General features: G+C 38.9%; 1 protein-coding gene across 1 annotated transcript in view; it reads left to right on the forward strand.

Moving 5' to 3' along the window:
• RELN (reelin) overlaps positions 1 to 18,849 on the forward strand; it is a 270,757-nt gene that overhangs the window by 159,028 nt on the left and 92,880 nt on the right. The window contains exons 12-19 of the mRNA XM_079303527.1: positions 3,611 to 3,762; positions 6,011 to 6,123; positions 7,662 to 7,870; positions 10,562 to 10,690; positions 11,769 to 11,878; positions 14,740 to 14,806; positions 16,476 to 16,709; positions 17,321 to 17,482. Coding sequence (XP_079159653.1) covers positions 3,611 to 3,762; positions 6,011 to 6,123; positions 7,662 to 7,870; positions 10,562 to 10,690; positions 11,769 to 11,878; positions 14,740 to 14,806; positions 16,476 to 16,709; positions 17,321 to 17,482 — 1,176 coding nt within the window. The remainder of the gene's footprint in view (positions 1 to 3,610; positions 3,763 to 6,010; positions 6,124 to 7,661; positions 7,871 to 10,561; positions 10,691 to 11,768; positions 11,879 to 14,739; positions 14,807 to 16,475; positions 16,710 to 17,320; positions 17,483 to 18,849) is intronic.

Below are 18,849 nucleotides of genomic sequence, written 5' to 3' on the forward strand. Positions count from 1 at the left end.
AAATTCCTTGAGAAATTCATCCCCTCTGGATCACTGCTGTGGGCCTCCCTTAGCTGAGAGAGAGCTCCTGCTTATGAGACACTTTTAGGTGATGAAGGAGAAAGAGGAGGAAAAGGTGGAGGCAGGAAAGCTGAAGCAACAGTCCATTCTCATCTAGCAGCACCAAGAGCATAGCCATACCCTCTGGGCAAGAGCTCAGGGTCTGGCTGATAATTTACTCTTTCAATTTTGAATATATACTTTGTGATTCAAAGCCATTCAGCAGGGACTGCTGCAAGGATGCAGAAAATAAAACTGTCTAGGACAACAATATTACTACTCTTACCAAAACATGAGTGGGCTTTAAAATATGTGTCCTGATAAAGAAACTTCATTTTATATATCTCATTGTATCAATTATGACAAAAAGTGAAAACTTAAGTTGGGTCTTGATTCTTTTCTATTGTAAAAAAAAAAAAAAAAAAAAAAAAATCATTACTGGCTGTAACCCCAGGGTATTGACAAACATACATTGCTAATTTATGGGTCTCCACTGAGTGAAGATTCTAACCTACAAAGTACTTCAGATCAGTAACAACTGATTCAAATGCTGCCTATGCTGTGCTGAAAGTAAGGAGCACCTTTTATGAAATACATGCTAAATACATGCTAATATGTCCTGTGGACATGTGGTATATTTGGGGTTTACAGTAAAAATATTCATGCTGAGCTCTGTCCCAGTTCAAATAAACAGCCAATGGCTGCAGGTGCTGCTTCAGACAAAGGGAAGAAAATGACCTCGTGTGTGTCGTGTTCTATGTGACCATGTGGGACACCTTTGAGATGTGCTCTCCATCTTTTTTCCATCCTGAAAAAGACAGGATGAGAGTGCTGTCTGTGGGCATCTGTCTATTGATCTACACAACTGGGTGTTTAGTTAAGATAAGTTAGCAAGCTGGGTTAGCAAACATACAGTTTCTTGTGAATTAGGAAAATGACTTTTCTTATCACCTGGTGCCCAAGTCCAGCTGCAGGTGGCAAGGGAGGGTGCAGCCCTCCTTCAATTCTGTCATTCTGTGTCCCAGCCACCAGGCCTTGATCTGCCCCCTCTCTGCCAGCCCAAGGCCTCACAACCTTTTCCTATTTTTTTCTTTGGAAATTTTACTCTGTGTTAGAAACTTCCTTCTTTCTATTGTTCTATAAGAATGGAGATTTAAATTGCATACTGCCATAAATAAACACTGAACTTGGGTGATGTTATGGACTATGTCCTAATCATATAAAATTGTCACCACTACTGTTCCTCTTTTTAACATTTCCCTGGAATTTGTGGTGAGAGCCGTATATAAATACAAATACATATGAATTTCCTTAATCACTTCTTAGAGAAATATTTTAAAATGCTATTTAAACTATATTTGAAATACAGATTCAGTGTAATCAAACAGTCACATAACACTGTATACCTGAGAGAGAGAGCTTTCAGGAAGTTCTCAGGCACTTGCTCTTGGTCACATCAGCTGGAGCCTGCCAACTCTCAAGGGGAAGGCATAACCACCCCTCATAAGGGACATCAAAAGGAAGCTCAGGTACAGGGGTCACCACCAAATGCTCTTGGAGATGAGGGCAGAGGAAATCATCACTGTTTTTAATAAGAAGTTGGTTGGTGTTTTTTGCATGTACCACCTAAAGTGTGAGGCTCTCTGGATAGGACTTGCTGTTGTAAATACCACACATATTTCCACTCCTGCTCTGCTTCTCTTTACTTTTGTGAATTAGAGGCTGATCCTAAAAGTGGACAGATCCCCACATCAGGCTGCCTAGCAGGCACACTGCTGCTTTGGACTTCCATGTTCAGTTGGTCTAGTTTAGATCCATAAATCACCTGTTTTATAAAGAAGATTCCAAGAGTCATGTGAAGGACAAATTAATTCAAATGTAAATGTTAAATCATGCCATGACCCACGATCCTTCTCCATTTTCTTTACTGGCAGTAAAGAAAACTGTAAAACTTTACTTTACTTTACTGTAAAAGTGCCTTTTTTAAAAAAACAGATGTAGAATTCTCTGTTTTTCATTCCTGATGGTGCCTGAAAGGAGAGGATCCCTGGAAACATCCATGATCTGCATCATTCATGACCCTGAGCTGTTTTGTGGGTCACTACAGAGAGTGTTTTAATTGAGCTAAATAGAGCATATGAAAGATCAATGGAGCATTGTGAGATTTTTTTGTGTAAGTTAAAGTAGGCACAACTGTTTAATTCTGTACTTACCTTGAGCCCAGGAGACCCATTTTCGAAATTGTGTTTTGATTATATTGCACATTAGCTTTAAAAAATCTGCACAATAGAATTAGGGTTAGATTAAACTGTGCTTCCATTAAAATATTTATATTTATATCATAAAGCTTTTCAGTGACATTAAGCTCGCTAATTCCTGTGTAGATGACTGACAGGTTTAAAGCAGGATTTCCAAACAGGCATGTCACCAGTCTGTCACAGCTTAGGTCCATGGGGAAACTGGCAGCTTTTAAGAAGATCCTAGAAACACATTTTGAAGTCACTGGAATGGTTAAACTAATAAATACACTGTTTAGTTCTTGAAATGGCATTTTTTGAAATTGTGATATGGCACATACCTGCTAGAGGTTGTCTCTGGTGGAAGCAGACAGGAAAAGACTTTGCCTCCTAGAAAGGTTTCTGAACTTCCATGTTTTCTCATTCCTCCTGAATTGTGCTGGATAGTTAAATGTTTGGATTGTCAGGATTTATTGGTTCTAAATAATTTCATTGTTTTATCAGCCTTATAATTCTTAATACTTAATTATGAATTTGGTCTTCGACATGACTAATAATAATGTATCAGACCAAAATAATGCACAAGTTTTCAACACTTTTAATTATTTCAAAACATTTTGATTGAGTTTTAAATAACCATCACTTTCATGATGAAAATGTAATTTCAATGTAAAATATTTAATTGGAAAATTCCGCAACAGCTCTTTTAATTATCACTGAATAAAAATAAGATAAAATGTACAGAAAAACTGAGAAAGATCATATCATCACATACTGGAAACACAGCAGTCTTTTTTCATACTCTGTTCGTGTGTTAGTTAAAAACTGTTACCCTAAATGCTCAAAAAGATGAAAAGACAGCAATTTCAGCTATTACCTACATATTTAATATTTGTATGACAGATATGGTAGACGTGTCTTTTCAAGATTCATTGATCTATAAATCTTTTATTATTCAAAATTAATTAGAATGCAGTTATATTTTAAACATTTTAACACCAGAAAAAATATTAAAAATGGTAGAACAATACAACATTACATATTTGGTAACAGCATTCATTAAAAGCCTCATTTTTTTATTAATTCATGCATTTCTGCCAAATTCTTTTAAATATTTATGTTAACTTTGCCTTAATTGAGTCAACTGAGTTTAAAAGCTAACATTGAATATGCAAGTAATGGCATAAGGATCACAGTTGAAACACTGCATTTTTTGGCCTCTGTAAGAGTAGAAACAGCTAATTTTGTAAGTACAAATGAACCCCTGTGGCAAGTTTTGCATGAGTTTATCAGCAGTGAGCTACTGCACCTTCTCCTGTTGTTGGCCTCTGCAGGTGGGACATCTTTGGAGCTGTCATTGGTACTGAGTGTGGAACCCTGGAATCTGGCTCAGCTATGGTATTTCTCAGAGATGGGGAAAGAAAAATATGTACTCCATACATGGACACCACAGGCTATGGCAACTTGAGATTTTATTTCAGTATGGGTGAGTATAAATTGCTAATGTAATACAAGATGTGAAGCATGTGAGATTTACATTATTCAGTGTTCCACAGTTTAACAAGTCTCATGTGGAGAAGCATCTTCTTGTCTTGTATACACTAATTTCACTCAGTGCCCCTTAATCCATACTTAGAAGAGATGGTCATGTCTTTTAGAGGTTTTACAGGTACCTCTCATATCCTCCTGTAGCCATGCCCATGTAGATCCAGGAGCTAGAGAGGTGCACACAAGGATGAGATGGGAGTAGAGCACAGCACAGAGGTGGGGCAGCCTTCCCTGATGGACCCATGGAATAGTTTCACCTCAAAAGCTCTTACTCCATTCATAAAGTCCTCCCTCTGCTGATATGCTGGCCCAGGGTGAGATTCACACAGTGCCCTGGTCTTGGAGGAGGTGTGTTCTACATGGGACATCCCTCCTGAAAAGCACTGCTGTGGTGCTGGCATCATCTGTGGACCTTCTTGACAGGGTCAGGTACAACATCAGTCATTTAGCAGGGCCAAGAAAGCAGCCAAGAGCCAGCCTGTGCTGTCACTTCCCCTCCCTGCTGTTGTTGTCAGTGCACTGCACTATTTGATGTTGGAACAGAACAAAATCCCCATGAACGTGGCAGTTATTGCTCACAGTATTTTTCCAGAAAATTTATTTTGCACATAAAGGAAGTTCCACGAGGTGATTCTCTCAACACCATGTTGAGAGAAAGTGAGGATTTTTTGCCTAAAAGAGAATAATAGAATAATAAAGGAGGAAGCAGAGAATAAACCTGTGACCTCCACAAGCAACCTTCTGTATCAACAAGAACAAACACACTTTATTTAATGAGGGGAAAACCTCATGTTGTTGTCCTAAATTGTTGCACATCTCCTCTGTGTTACATGAATTATGAATAAAGCACAGGAAAAAGAGGATGCATTTTCCCATTTCTTCCAAGCATTACAACGCCTGCAAGAGAAACAGGAAAGAAATTTTGTCAACCTTCTGAACTTAGAGGAGAAGTTGTCAGCAGATGCAGACACAGAGGACAGCAGGATATTGTTTGAAAAATGTAGTCTGTGCATATTTTCAAATTAAATAAATAATTGTTTAAACTTTGATGCAAGGAGAATATTTGAAAGGACAAATGTATTTTTCTTATTACAATCTAAAACACATTAAAGATGCACATCTTATCCAGTTCTTTGGACTGCTTTTCCTAGTCCTTTATAAGAACTGGCTGGCTGTAGCAAAACAAAACAAAACAAAACAAAACGCCACCAAAAACAGCAACAACAACCAGGAAAAAAAAAAAAACACAGAGAAAGTGTTCCCATATGTGCAATCTTTCTACTCTGCAGTTTTTTCAAAGCAGCTTCTCATTCTGTTTTTATTTCTATTTTGGAATTTTTTTTTAAAATATCTGCAGTAACCATACTGTACAGGGAAACAATTGATTAATAATTCCTGTTTCAAATACAGAAACTTTGTTTTAAAAACTTTTTTTTTCCAGAATACCAAAGTTGTGTGATGATGTTCATCTCATAGCTATAATGCAGAAAGTAATGCTCATATTTGCCAACACATCCACTCTTTCACAGAAGGTCAATGAGTATTTTTGGTTCTACTGATAGGAAGATATTTTAAATGCTGCCCTGTTCCAGTTGGGCAAGCATACCACACTGTTTTCTGTGGTACAATAGATTCCATCCAGCCAGCCATCCCTTTTAGGATATGGTATAGATAGTAGAAAGAGCAGCACAGCAAATAAGGTACACACAGCAGTCTTTCTCACTTCCTACTTAGAAAAAGGTCTCAGCTGCCAAACTATCAGCCAGGAAGTATTTAAGATAGTTATGTACCTACATGTGTGACTGCATGAAGTGTGAGTAGTAAATAGCAGTGTACTGATGACAACTCAAAAGCAGAGCATTTCTATATAAATAGGATTTAAAGCACACAGATAGAAGCATTGCTTGAGGCACAGTATTTTCTATTTAAATTGTTTTGATAAGCTGATTAAAAGAGGTACTTGAGGTTTTTGTAATCGTCAACCCCCTTGATCTCTGCCATGGTGTGTCTGATCAAACAGTTCCTATACACTGTGTCCTTAGGGATGGTGTTCTTTTGTTTCAGATCCCAAGTTAAATAGCATCTGACTGTAATTATTTTCATAATTAAGGCTGCAGATATGATTCCACTTTCCAATAACAAGGGCTTCAATTAATTTTTTTCTAACTCAAATATGTGTTGTACAGGGGGAACTTGTGATTCTGGAGAGTCCCATGAAAATGATGTCATACTATATGCCAAGATTGAAGGCAGGAGGGAACACATACCTCTTGATACCCTGACCTATGCTGCTTATAAGGTAAATTGTTGTAAACAAAGCAGGTGGATGGGATGGACAGATAGTCTCTTTTCAAGCCATCACAGGAATGTTGTGTGTTGAATTCCCCAGGGACACTCAAACATGACCTTCCCAAACACATAAATGATGTGCAGACCTGGGATAATCAGACTTTTTCAGCAGAGCTCTGCAGTTCCTGGTGGTCAGTGCAGCCCCAGGCAGGGCTGTGCAGTGTTGGCTGGGGCTGGGGAAACAGGCAGGCAACGGGCAGAAATTGTCAGTATTAGCTGAAAACTTCAGTGGTAACATTTCCTCACAAAACATTATTCCTATTTCCACTGAAACTCATTCTAGCACAGTGTGATACTGAGGAGCAGGGTCCTGAGAGGGTCATTCATGCTGGGGTCTGGGGCTGGGATGCTGGAGTGTGCAGTGATGAGGGCTCAGACTCAGCCATGGGAGGCAGCTGCTGGCACAGGCAACATCTCTGCCCAAAGTGCAGCTTCCAACCACATCTACCACCCTCAGGCAGGCCAATAAAGACCTTGAACTTGCCTTCAGGATCCTTCCTGTCTTTGACCATGCCTACCCTGAATAATCTAGTCCTGAGGTTCCCTTATTCTGCTGCTGCAAACCATCTACTTTTGGTGTTTCATGCATGTGCACATAGATGTGCTAGATATTGAAATGCAGTGTGCTTACATTGTCTGAGGGAAGTTTGATGGTAAAGATGCTGCTGGTTTCAAGCACAGGTCTGGGTGCATTTTGTCTGTAACTTTAGCACTTAGAAACCAAATGTTTACAATAGGGTTTGGCCTGAGTTTTGTTGAGTCACTTGCATTGTTTCATTGTGCACGGCTTCCCTCTTCGTCTGCTTCTGTGTGAAAGACAGGGTAGAACTTTTGTAAAACTAAGGAAACCATAATTGTAAAATAAGAAAATATTAATTAGGGAACTTGGGGAGAGATAGGATCTGAAACTACATGGAATTCATTGTGGAGATTTTTTTAAAACAAGCAGTTTTAAAGCTGACATCCTCTTCTGACATAATAAAGTTCTAATTACATTGCTTTAGGACAAAGGCTAAGCTTTGTGAGGCAGTGCTTTCATTTATTTCAGCTACATAACATCCTCCCCACTTATGCCTGTGAACTCCTGCTGTTGCTCCATTCTCACGTATCCAGAGCAGACATGCCACTAACCCTGTTAGCTCCTGTGAGGCTCCAGGACAAACATCACCTTCCCTTCCCATCTGAAAGTGGCAACACGAACTTGCCCTTCTCAGAGCACAGAAGGTGCAGTCTTTTCTTCTGGGCCTTTACAATCTGATCCCTCTGAAGTGATAAGCATCACTGGTACCCAGGGTACTAATAACTATCCACATACTTGTAGATTATTTTTTTTGGGATAAATAAATGTGGCAAAAAATGTTAACAAAATTAATTAAGAAGAGAGAATAGCATGTTTGATTCAGCACAATAGAGTGATTGCTTTTTAATTTTAATTGGTATGTTGTGACCTTTTAAACTAATTTAAGCCTTATTTAATTTCTTTTAAAGGTGCCATCTTTGGTTTCTGTTGTCATTAGTCCAGACCTGCAGACTCCTGCAACCAAATTTTGCCTGAAGCAAAAGAGTCACCAAGGCCACAACAGGAATGTCTGGGCTGTGGATTATTTCCACGTCCTGCCGGTGCTCCCTTCCTCGGTGACTCACATGATCCAATTTTCCATCAATTTGGGTTGTGGAACTTATCAGCCTGGTAACAGGTAAAACTAGCAAGATCATTCTTTTGGTAATCAGCTTTTTATATATTTTGGTTTATAAAATCTGTGTTAGGATTTGTAAATCTTTTATAAGTAATGACAAATATAAGCCATTCAAAAGCTACTGTTTCTCCAGATCTTTACAGACCCAGATTTATTTATCTGCAATAAAGAGTCATTTAATAGCTTTCCAGGTCAAAACTTGCTTTTCTTACCCCATTATTCCAAAATATGCTCATAATTTTCAAGTGACTTTTGCTTCAGTTTCTAATGGATATGAGATTTGCTTCTTGCTTAATACTGTGTAAGGAGGAAAGCATTAAAGGCAGCAGCACAAACCTGCCCTGATGACCTCTTTGAGATTACTGATGCCACAAGCATATCTAATTCTTGTAAGACTGGTGATAAATGACCCTCATCTTAATGACCATCAGTATGAGGATCTCACTGTAGGCTGATCACAGAACACTTTTTCTGGCTTTACTTCTTCAGGACATTCAGTGTGCTTTTCCATGGAGAAAGGAAAAAAAAGGGGAGTAATTTTAGCCTCCATGTTTTATAAAATCATAGAAAACTTGGTTGGAAGGGACCTTCACAGGTTATCTTGTGAAACCTACTGCTGCAGGATGGATTGTTACCTGGCAGGTCAAATATGGCTCTGCCTATCCATGACTTGAAAATCTTCATGTGTGGACACTGTACTCCCTCTCTGAGTGACCTGCTCAAGGGCAAAAGTGTTTCCTAATGTAGAGTACAAAACTATGAAACCATATCTTTATGATAATTGTCCTTTGTAGTGTGCCTGACACTATTGAGGGGAGTTTGACCTGATTTCCTTGGGAGAAAGGAATGATCACAGGATGCTGTAGCTCACCCCTCCTCACCAGGCTGAGCAAGCCATCTCCTCAGCCTGTCCTGGTTTAGGGCAAATTTGGGAGCACCATCCTAGCTTGGTGCTCAGAGCCATGGACATCTTGTCCATCCTTTATTCTGCTCTCAAAATTCTTTACATCTTTCTCAAACAGTGAGCCCAAAACCAAACTGTTCACTGTTCCTCTTCCATTGCATACACATGAGAATATTTATCTTGATATTTTATGAGGATTAAATTACTTTGTATTTTGCAGAGTTGAGAGTTTAAAGTAAGAGACTATAAGTGCTTTTATCTGTGTCCCATGGCACCTGCTTCCAGCTGGAAAGATCTGCATTGACACTGACAGCTGTGTCCATGCAGGGTAGCAAAATTCAAAGGGAAGCAAAAATCAAGGCACTGCACTTATATTAGATAGGAAGAGAAGGCAGCAACATTTTCCTACATGAAAAGTGAAAACATTGCCTGTAAATAAACACTTCTGGACAGTAAACATGTTATATAAAGTCGCTGTCTCAGTCTGTTTTCTGATGGAGATTAGTATATATTTTGCAAGACTAATATTTTTCCTTCTATTTCTGAAGGAGAAGTGAATTTCTTCATAACTGAAGAAGCATTAGGTTGCTATTTTTCCTGTTTGTATTTCCTAAATACTGCAGCATTTCAGATCTCCCAGTCTGCAGCATTATTCATAATGCTTTCATTACTGCAAATGTGAAACTCATACTGGATATATGCAGTAACTGTGATCCTCTAAGGTATCTGTACAGCTAAACCTGAAATAAATTAGTCAAAACCTCCATAAACTGTTTTAATAGACACGACATCACAGTGATGGTACATTTTAAAATAGTAATATTGTCGCAAAATATCATAAAAATAAAAATTCAGAGTCCAGTAATTTAATATTGAGGAGATGAATTATGACTTTTATAATGTTTCATTACTTAAAATAAAACAGAACATTACAGACTAATTATATGGAGGAAATTACAAGAATGATTTAGTAAAATACTAAATCTGTAGTAAATAAAACATTTTTATATTACTTTTTCAAGGTCTTTAGAGTGTAAGGCATGTAAGTATTTCCTTATACTGATAGGTTGTAAACAATTTGGAGGTTTTTTTTACCCATGAAAGAGACAGCCCATGCATGAACAACTCATGGCCTTTTACCACTGTCTGCAGATGTCATAGTCAGCAGCTGGCTGTTAGAGGTGTCCTGTGCTCACACAGTGCTAGCTCTGATTAATCCAAGGTTTCTCCTCATATCTGAAACTATTTCAATATGAAATGTGAAATATAAAAGTAATGCAGTTCTTTTAACAGCAGCAGCATAAAAACACTGGGTAGGTGGTGGCCCAACATGAGCTCTGTACTCAGGCAATCCTCAGTCTAAAAGCCTTTGGGGTTTTAAACACTCATGAAACTTGCTCTCATGTTTGCATTTGCAGAATTTTTTATTTTCAATTTCTGCTTAACATTGGTTGGATATTAGGAAAAAGTTTTTCACAGAAAGAGTGATAAAGTACTGGAATGGTCTGCCTGGGGAGGTGGTGAAATCACCATCCCTGGATGTGTTTAAAATAAGATTGGACGCCATGGTCTAGTTGAGATGTTAGGGCATGAGTTGTACTTGATGATCTTGAAGGTCTCTTCCAATCTAGTCATTCTGTGAATTCTGTAAATTATTTCTTCTTTCCTCATCAGTTATTAGAAATAGCAGATTTGATGGTTTCTCAGTGTTGTTCCTTCTACATTGAGATCTATGCCAGGTACCCTCATGGTGTCTTTCTCCTTTCTTCCCTCCCACGTGTTACCAGTGTCAGCTTGGAGTTTTCAACCAACCACGGTCGCTCGTGGTCGCTGCTGCACATGGAGTGTTTGCCCGAGCTCTGTGCCGGGCCCCACCTGCCCCACAGCACCATCTATGCCTCGGAGAACTACAGCGGGTGAGACACCAGACACCAGACGAGGGAGGGCACTGCAGGGGGCAGGAGAACACTCTGTGCCATCATTCGCTTTTGGCTAAATGGGGACTGGAAAGGAAGGAGTATTCAGTGCTCCCGGGCTTCCCAGTAATGAAATTTGAAATGTATGGGGCTGCTTCTGTGATATAATAATAATTTTTTGATACTAAAGAGAAATTATAAAAAAAACCACTTGTGGGCGGCATGTTGATAAGAAGAAAGCTTTTACCTTGGTCAGAAAAAAACCACTACTCACAGTTGTTTTTACATCCTCAGACACATTTACTCAGGTGGAATCCCATTACTGAGTTACAGTGAAGCTCATCCTCTGCACTTCTGCAGATGGAAATGGTTTTAGTGTCACTTTCTTGTATCAACCCTTCTCAGTATTAAGTCTCTTCTCTACTGTTCTCACTGAAAAATGAGCTGTGGCATTTTGCTGCATAGCACAAAATCCCTTGGTATCCCAACTTCCATAACACTTACAAAAAGAAAATGCAGTTGAAGCACTGCTATGATCTGATGACACACAGCCCCTATTCCCATTCGATTTTCATGGGAACCATTACTCCTGGTGTGTGCAGGAAGTGTAGCCTCTACATGATAGATGATAGAGAATGATGGCCCAGACTGCAGCATGCCAAATCCTCTGCACCACTCCTCACCCTCTGAGGGCTTTCACCAGAGTGCAGCCCTGCTGGAGGGGCAGTTTAGGGGATATTCATGGGGATGGAGAAGCTGCTACAGCAAAGGAGCTTATGGTCTTTGTGTATTCCTGCAGGGGGGAAATAGCGGGGTTTTATGAGATTGAGATATATATATATATATATATATATATATATTTATAAATAACTAGCATTCATATATTATATGAAAATACAGACTTCTTATTTTTAATTTGTATTTTCTAAAGCTGCTGTAAGTTTGTGCTTCATTTGAGCAGATTTTTAAATAAAGCTTCTCACAAAGCTTCCATAATACATAAACACATCTGCAAAATATACAGTTGCTTAATAACTATCAGTGCAAAATGCTAGAGTCTGTGTTGCATTTCTTTCAGGTGGAACCGAATAACTATTCCCCTTCCCAATGCTGCACTGACAAGTGACACCAGGATTCGATGGAGGCAGACAGGACCAATCCTTGGAAATATGTGGGCAATCGATAATAGTTAGTATTCTTATCCATGATGATGACACATCAGAAAAGTAAATTTTATATGCTGCTCTAAGTAAACATAGTGCTTCCACAATCACAAGTGAATGAATTTACGGTTTGTTAAATTCCTGCTCTGCTCACTTGTGTTTGGTAGCAGGTGCATTTTGAAGCTAGAGAGAGATTCTACCATTAGAAAAGACAACAGTCAAGTAGATTTTTTTTTTTCCATTTAATTGAGTGCTTTCCAGGAAAAAATACTGGTGGCAGGGACTTAATATAACATTTCTTGTGCTTAGTTCTAATTACATAAATGGACATATACTGCATCAACCTAAGCAACAGGAGCAGCATCTGGGACATATTTTGCTTCTGGACATAGAAGAACATCTTCAAGCAATGCTGCTACCAAAGCACTGACAAAACCTTACATTGTTTACCATATCTTCAGGGGAAAGTGCCATCTGTTTTAGGGACCTGTTCTTCTCTTAGAAAATTATTTTTCACGTACTTTTTCTTTAAATGAATGTGAAGATCTGGAGAAGTTTATATTGATAAATAGTTATACGACTTATTACAGAGGAAAACCAGGACAGGAATTAAAAATAAATACTTTAAAGGGCAGTAAAAAGTATTTAGGAAGACAGGATTAAATGTATGAAATGCAGAAACAAGTATGACTGAAAGGGCTAACGAAGAAGAACCACAAATTTTTTTTTAGCTTGATCATTAGCCTTAAATGATTCGGAACTAAGTAAGCTACATTCAGAATTTGTTTGGTTAGATGTATGAAATGCATAATTTAGAGATTGATATACAATAGCCTGTGAAATTTTGTAGTAATTCCCAGTAAGGCTTGATATGGTGCCTAGGAATGGTAAATATTTACAATTTGCAGAATTCTTAAAGTATGTTGATGCCTAGCATTGACAAGAAAATCTTGAAGCTGTTAAGGTAATACCATAAAGGAAATCTTGCCAGTAAATGTAATGAAAATTGTTCTCTTAATCTTATTAGGAAGTAGCATCATCTTGACATTCTGGATATAGTATTAATGCTTCTCTTTAGGGATGTGATATACATCAAAAAGAAAGTAAAATCAAGTTAAAAGATAGGTATATAAAATGAAAGGATGTCTGGAAGTACCTGCAAAGATGACTTGCTATCTGAAAAAATGCAGACTCCACATGTTGGAGACACTCGTGAGGTTCACAGAAACCACAGCAAGATGAAATCAGTCCAAGTTCCAAGTTCCTTACAACAGAACAAAACAAGATTTTGAAAATCATTTCACAATTCATTTATCTGCACAACCTTTGCTTATAGAACAAAATACAGCTCCATGAAAGGATGCTGCATGCTCCTGTGTGCACAGTCTCAAGAAAGGGTTTACCAGCCATCTGCCTAAAAAGTGCCTGCTCTGAATTTGAGGTGCAGAACCATCACACAGAAATCAAGTCTTAAAGATATATTTCTGAGGTTTTGGATGTCTCATTTGTTAATTACTAGTGACACTAATCTTTATTGCAGAGAAAAACTCGTAAATATTGGCAAGTCACTCAAATTCTTGAAGAGAGGAAGATTCTCAAAGATTCAGCACTCTGACTTTTAGCTTCACAACAGTTTCCTATGTGAATTAAGTTTTAAATGAAATCTGGAAGCTGGCCATCTTTCAGAAACCCTGGAAAAATGCCAATTTCCTTAAAGTTTTTTCATTTTGAATGACATCATTACATCTTTAACCTTTGTACTTTTACCACCCCCTCAAAAGGCCTCAAAAGACACAAAAAAGTCAAACAGACAGAAAATAATTTTTGCACCCTGAGAAGTGAGAAAATCTAGAAATCACATGAAATCTGATGAGGATTTAGTTATAGGGAGTAGCTAACAGGGATTTAGAGTGTTTCTGCTGGGGAGAGCTGACACCCTGCTGTGATGGGCAATATAATAAAACTAGGAAAAAGAAGAAGTACTCCTTCTTATAGATTATTTCATATTGGTGGCTATTTCTTCCAATTTCATGATGCAAGTGGGTAACTCCAAGCAATAGGAATTCTTCAGCAGAAAATATGTCATTATTCATGGTTAAGGCCTTTTATAGTATATTACATTATACTTAGTATATATATTATACTTAGTATATTGTGTTGAAATAATATTGCCCACAAGTTACGACATTTCTTTATTGTAGTGCAAGAGATTATACTGATATTTTCTTATCTTTCCATCCTTCATGTTTTTCATAAAATATCCACACTGCCAGTTAGGAGTCATTGGAGGAAGATGAAGCAAAAGAGTAAAACAAGTCTGTTGTATTTTTGAGCACTTAAGATGAATTTTGTTCCATTTAAAAGAATCAGTGAAGGAGTATGATAATTAATAGTTACTTAAGACATATCAGGGCAGGTTCTTGTTCTTTCTCCCCTCTGTCCAGTGAAGTAAAGTATGCAGATTTCAATGGGAGAAGCAGTGACATATATTTTAAATCTACAACACTGCTACTGAAATGTACCAATATATAGATTGGATTACATTTCCAAACTAAGATGAAGGGAATGTCAATGAAAAATGATGAAAATGGTCAATGCCTACCAAATTATCTGGTTTCATTCACAGACTTAGCAATTAAAACTCTACTGGTGGTCACAGTACTGTGTCTTTAGCCACAGATGGACATGGCACATTACATAATAAATAATCCCTGACTATCCTTGACACAGTCAAATGCTTTATATCCTTCCACAGACCTTTTCCAGGTAGTGGGATTAAAATAAATACAATAATTGCATGATCAGGTCAGTAAACTTTCTTGTATTCATCATATTCTGTTATCACATGGCATAACCTTCAATTTAATTGATTTCTCTTCTCTACAGTTTATATTGGTCCATCTTGCCTCAAATTCTGCTCAGGGCGAGGACAGTGTACTAGAAATGGCTGCAAGTAAGTGTTATATTAGTATTCATGTTCAATTTCTGTGACAGAGTTCACTTGGTAGTGTGAAAGTTGAAGTGATTTTCATTTCAGTCCTTACTCTTTTAGATGACTAAATATAAAACTAGCGTAACCCACAGAATTCATAAAGCTTCCTGAAAAGCTAAAGATCAATCTTTCTAAACAGCAGCATGTCTAATATTTTTTTTTACTATTTTCTTCAGGTGTAGTGTCTAACTTCCAGTTCATCTTAAAATGTGCTACAGAGCACGTTGAAATGTCAGGGATGTATACTTTATACTGGTTATAGAGGTGATTTGTGACTTTATCACTTTTGTATTAAATGTTGGGAAATAATTAAAATTTTAATAGTTCTAATATCCCATAACCTAACACACCTCAAGGACAGATGATCAGCACTCCAGTTTTTTCTGATAGTCTGGCTTGTTAAAAGGGTTCCACTCTGAAAAATAAGAAAAGGTACTTACTCAAAAGCAGAAAGCACATTCTAAGTATTGGTGTAACTGCATTTAGATATTAAAGAGTGTGTGACCCATGGGGCATTCTCCTTTATAACTTAATTTCTTGTAACCACATCTAGTATGCTACAGATAAAAGCAAATTTGTCATTTTTCATATGAATAACTGTAATTATGTCAGCAGGGTTTTGTTCCAAAAATTAATAGAAATATTTCCCTAATGTGTTATGTGTAGATTCATGGGGTTTTCATAAATACATTTTTTTTTAATTTGAAAAGTAAATACTAGCTAACAGAAATCATTCACTATGCACTTTACCTAAGTAAAATTCAAAGAAATTCTTGGCCTTAGAATTGAGAGGGACCTTGTGGGTATCCTCAGTCATGAACAGCTGCACCCACCATTTTTATTCACACCTGTCTTGGTTTGGAGGACAGGTGTTTGCTAAGAAAGGCAGGAGCCTTTGTAAGAAATTGAGAAAGTAAACCTCCTCCCTCCAAATTGTTATCATTTTGAAATTAAGGGGCTCTCAGGCAAAGATATGGGAATTAGGAACAACAGTTCTTTATTAGGAAAATTAAAATAGAAATACAGTATTACAAAGAACAAACTTAAAACACTGACAGAGTCAGAATACAACCTGACACCCCATCAGTCAGGGTGTTGGTAGCAGTCCCATTAAATGGTGGCTGCATCCTCCTGCAGTGACAGATGTGGTTCAGTTGGAACAGTGGAAGGGTCCAGGGATGATGTGAAAGGTTGATTTTCCTCTGGAATCAAGTGGAAAGAAGGCTACTTTGGTGTTTCAAATCTGTTTTTATCTAGGTAGGGAGTGCTTGGCTCCTCCCCCTCTGTGAAGCATCTCCCAGTGGGATGATGCAATTTTATCAGTTATGCAGTGGGACTCAATGGCCATTAACAGAATATAACTCATGGAGGAAGGATGGGCTGTGGAAAAGATAAAGAACATTGCCCCACCTGGTTTTAACAACTGGCCCATTAGCAGAGGATACCTCCAAAGGAGATACGAATCACTGCCCCACCTGGTTTCAGCAGATGGTGATAGAATGCACACTTTTGGTCACATCCTGTATTGCAACCTGAGACAACACCAGGCATAGCCAAAGATGGGTCACCCCTGGTCCCTTCCACCCCTGGTGCCTTCCACCCATGGTGCTTTCCACCTTCCTGCCCGCAGGTGCGACCCCGGTTTTTCGGGGCCGGCGTGCGAGACGGCGTCGCAGACATTCCCCATGTTCATCTCCGAGAGCTTCGGCAGCTCCCGCCTCTCCTCCTACCACAGCTTCTACTCCATCCGAGGGGCCGAGGTCAGCTTCGGCTGCGGGGTCCTGGCCAGCGGCAAGGCCCTGGTCTTCAACAAGGACGGCAGGCGCCAGCTCATCACCTCCTTCCTGGACAGCTCCCAGTCCAGGTGAGAGGCAAGGAGGAGCAGTGAGAAGCAAAGACATGGGGGAGCCCCTCCAGCTACAGCCTTGGCTGCTATTAAAGTGTTTTTAGCAGGGAAAAAAAGCCTGTAAGAAACTCCTAGCTCCATGTTTTAATGGTGATTTCTTAGCCTTGCCTTTTTTCCCTCTTGCTTTGTGAACAACAGAGTCCAAAATAGACCGGAGGGAAGTTATTGTACAGCTTGGACGGAAAAAATGAAATGTTAATATCAAACCTGAGTGTCAAAGCCAAGTGCTAATTAATTATTTATAAGGTTGTGTTTATTTGACAGCTTGTGGCAACTGATTAGATCCATTCACTATCTCTCCCTCCCCTTCAGTGCCTAATAAATAATTAAATGCAGTAATGATTGGCATTTTTTTAACTATATGTGCCACAATGCATTACTTGACAATAAAAACAAATTACACGTACAAAACCCAAGAACTGATATTTGTCAAAATTTGCCTAGATTAAGAAGATCTGAAAACAACCTGGCTAGGGAAAAAACAAAACCAAACCAAACCAAAACAACAACAAAAAAAACCCCATGTGTGAAAACAATACCCTGCAAATGTTTGTGTAATTCTGGTGCAGGTTCCTGCAGTTCACGCTGCGCCTGGGCAGCAAGTCAGTGCTGAGTACCTGCAAGGCACCTGACCAGCCTGGGGAAGGAGTGCTGCTGCACTACTCCTATGACAATGGGATCACCTGGAAACTGCTGGAACACTACTCTTACCTCAACTACCACGAGCCAAGGTACATGCACAAATACTACAGAGAGCATCATTCACATGCAGTGATGATGCTTGTGGTGGTCGCTGCAGTGTGGAGGCTGAATACGTGGTGCAAGAGGGAATGATGAGATTTTATTGCACACTGGAAGTTACCACCTTTCTTTAAAATTTTGCAGCTGTTCTAGGCACTTCATATTTTGTCATTTTGTAAAAATGAACACATTGGTTTAATGGCTGTCAAGTCTCAGGTGATACAACAGAACAAGCTGAAGCAGTGCAGGATGAGGGATAGGAGTATACTTCTGGGAAATAGGGGCATGTCTCTTCCCATGGAAGCCACCACTGGTAAAGAAAAATGAGCATAAATTATTTGTAGCATTGAAGCTATAGATACCCTCACTACACCATCCTCTGGGATTGGGAGTTTGCAGGCAGCACAGGACAGCTGAGACAGAATGTGATTGTGAGGATCTCTGCAGGATTGTGAGGATCTCTGAGGTCAGCAGGGAAACTGCACCTGCTCCACTGCTCCACTCTCAAGGTTATTGCATGACTTCATGGCTGTGCCTCTGCCCTGGGCTGGGCTTGGTGCCCAGCTGGTGACTGTGCCTGGGACTTCACAAGTCAAAAAGAAGTTGAACAAAGAGCTCATCTCATCTAGCAGCACCTATGTTTGGTGTCAGATGAGAGAGGAATGTATCTCTTGCATTTAGAGGTGGTGTTCCTTACTGACACCATCCACCAAATGTAGTAGCACAACACAAAATCAGGAGTCTCCATGAGCATGCCTGTACCAAAAGCCTGAAACAGTCTGATCTATGCAAACCCTCTCAAACCTGCAGCAGCCACCTCCACAGGGTGCTGCAGCAGAGCCAATAAATGCCAGTTAAAGGAGATGCCCTGCAAAGGGGCCCAGAAGAGGCAGAACTGACAGTGGCATCACTGGAATCATTCCAGCTGGTCCATTCCCTGCCCAAGGGTAGCTTTGACCTGAGTATGGCCCTATGTCTGCTTCTCTACCAAGTTCAAGGAAACATCTTAGTCAGCCCCAGGGGTGGGACTGTAAATAGACTGCACTTTATGTACACCTAACTTTTATTATTTATATTTATTGAGCTCAGAGAAGTGCTTTTTTAAAAACAAAAAATAAAAATAGATTCCCACATCTTGTCAATAACTCAGTACCAAATTGCAATATACAAAATTGTGATTAAGAATGTTCTAATTAAAAAAAAAAAAACAAAACCCTTGTAACATTGAAATTATTTCCTGGGAGCTACAAGAAATACTCAAAAATGTGAGAGGAGGACTGTATACTGTAGAACTATATTGTAGACTTTAATTTTTGAAGTTCTAAATGTTTCCAAAGGAAAGATGCTACAGACTGGA

This window comes from Erithacus rubecula (assembly GCF_903797595.1).
Source record: "Erithacus rubecula genome assembly, chromosome: 4".
Lineage (NCBI taxonomy): Eukaryota > Metazoa > Chordata > Aves > Passeriformes > Muscicapidae > Erithacus > Erithacus rubecula.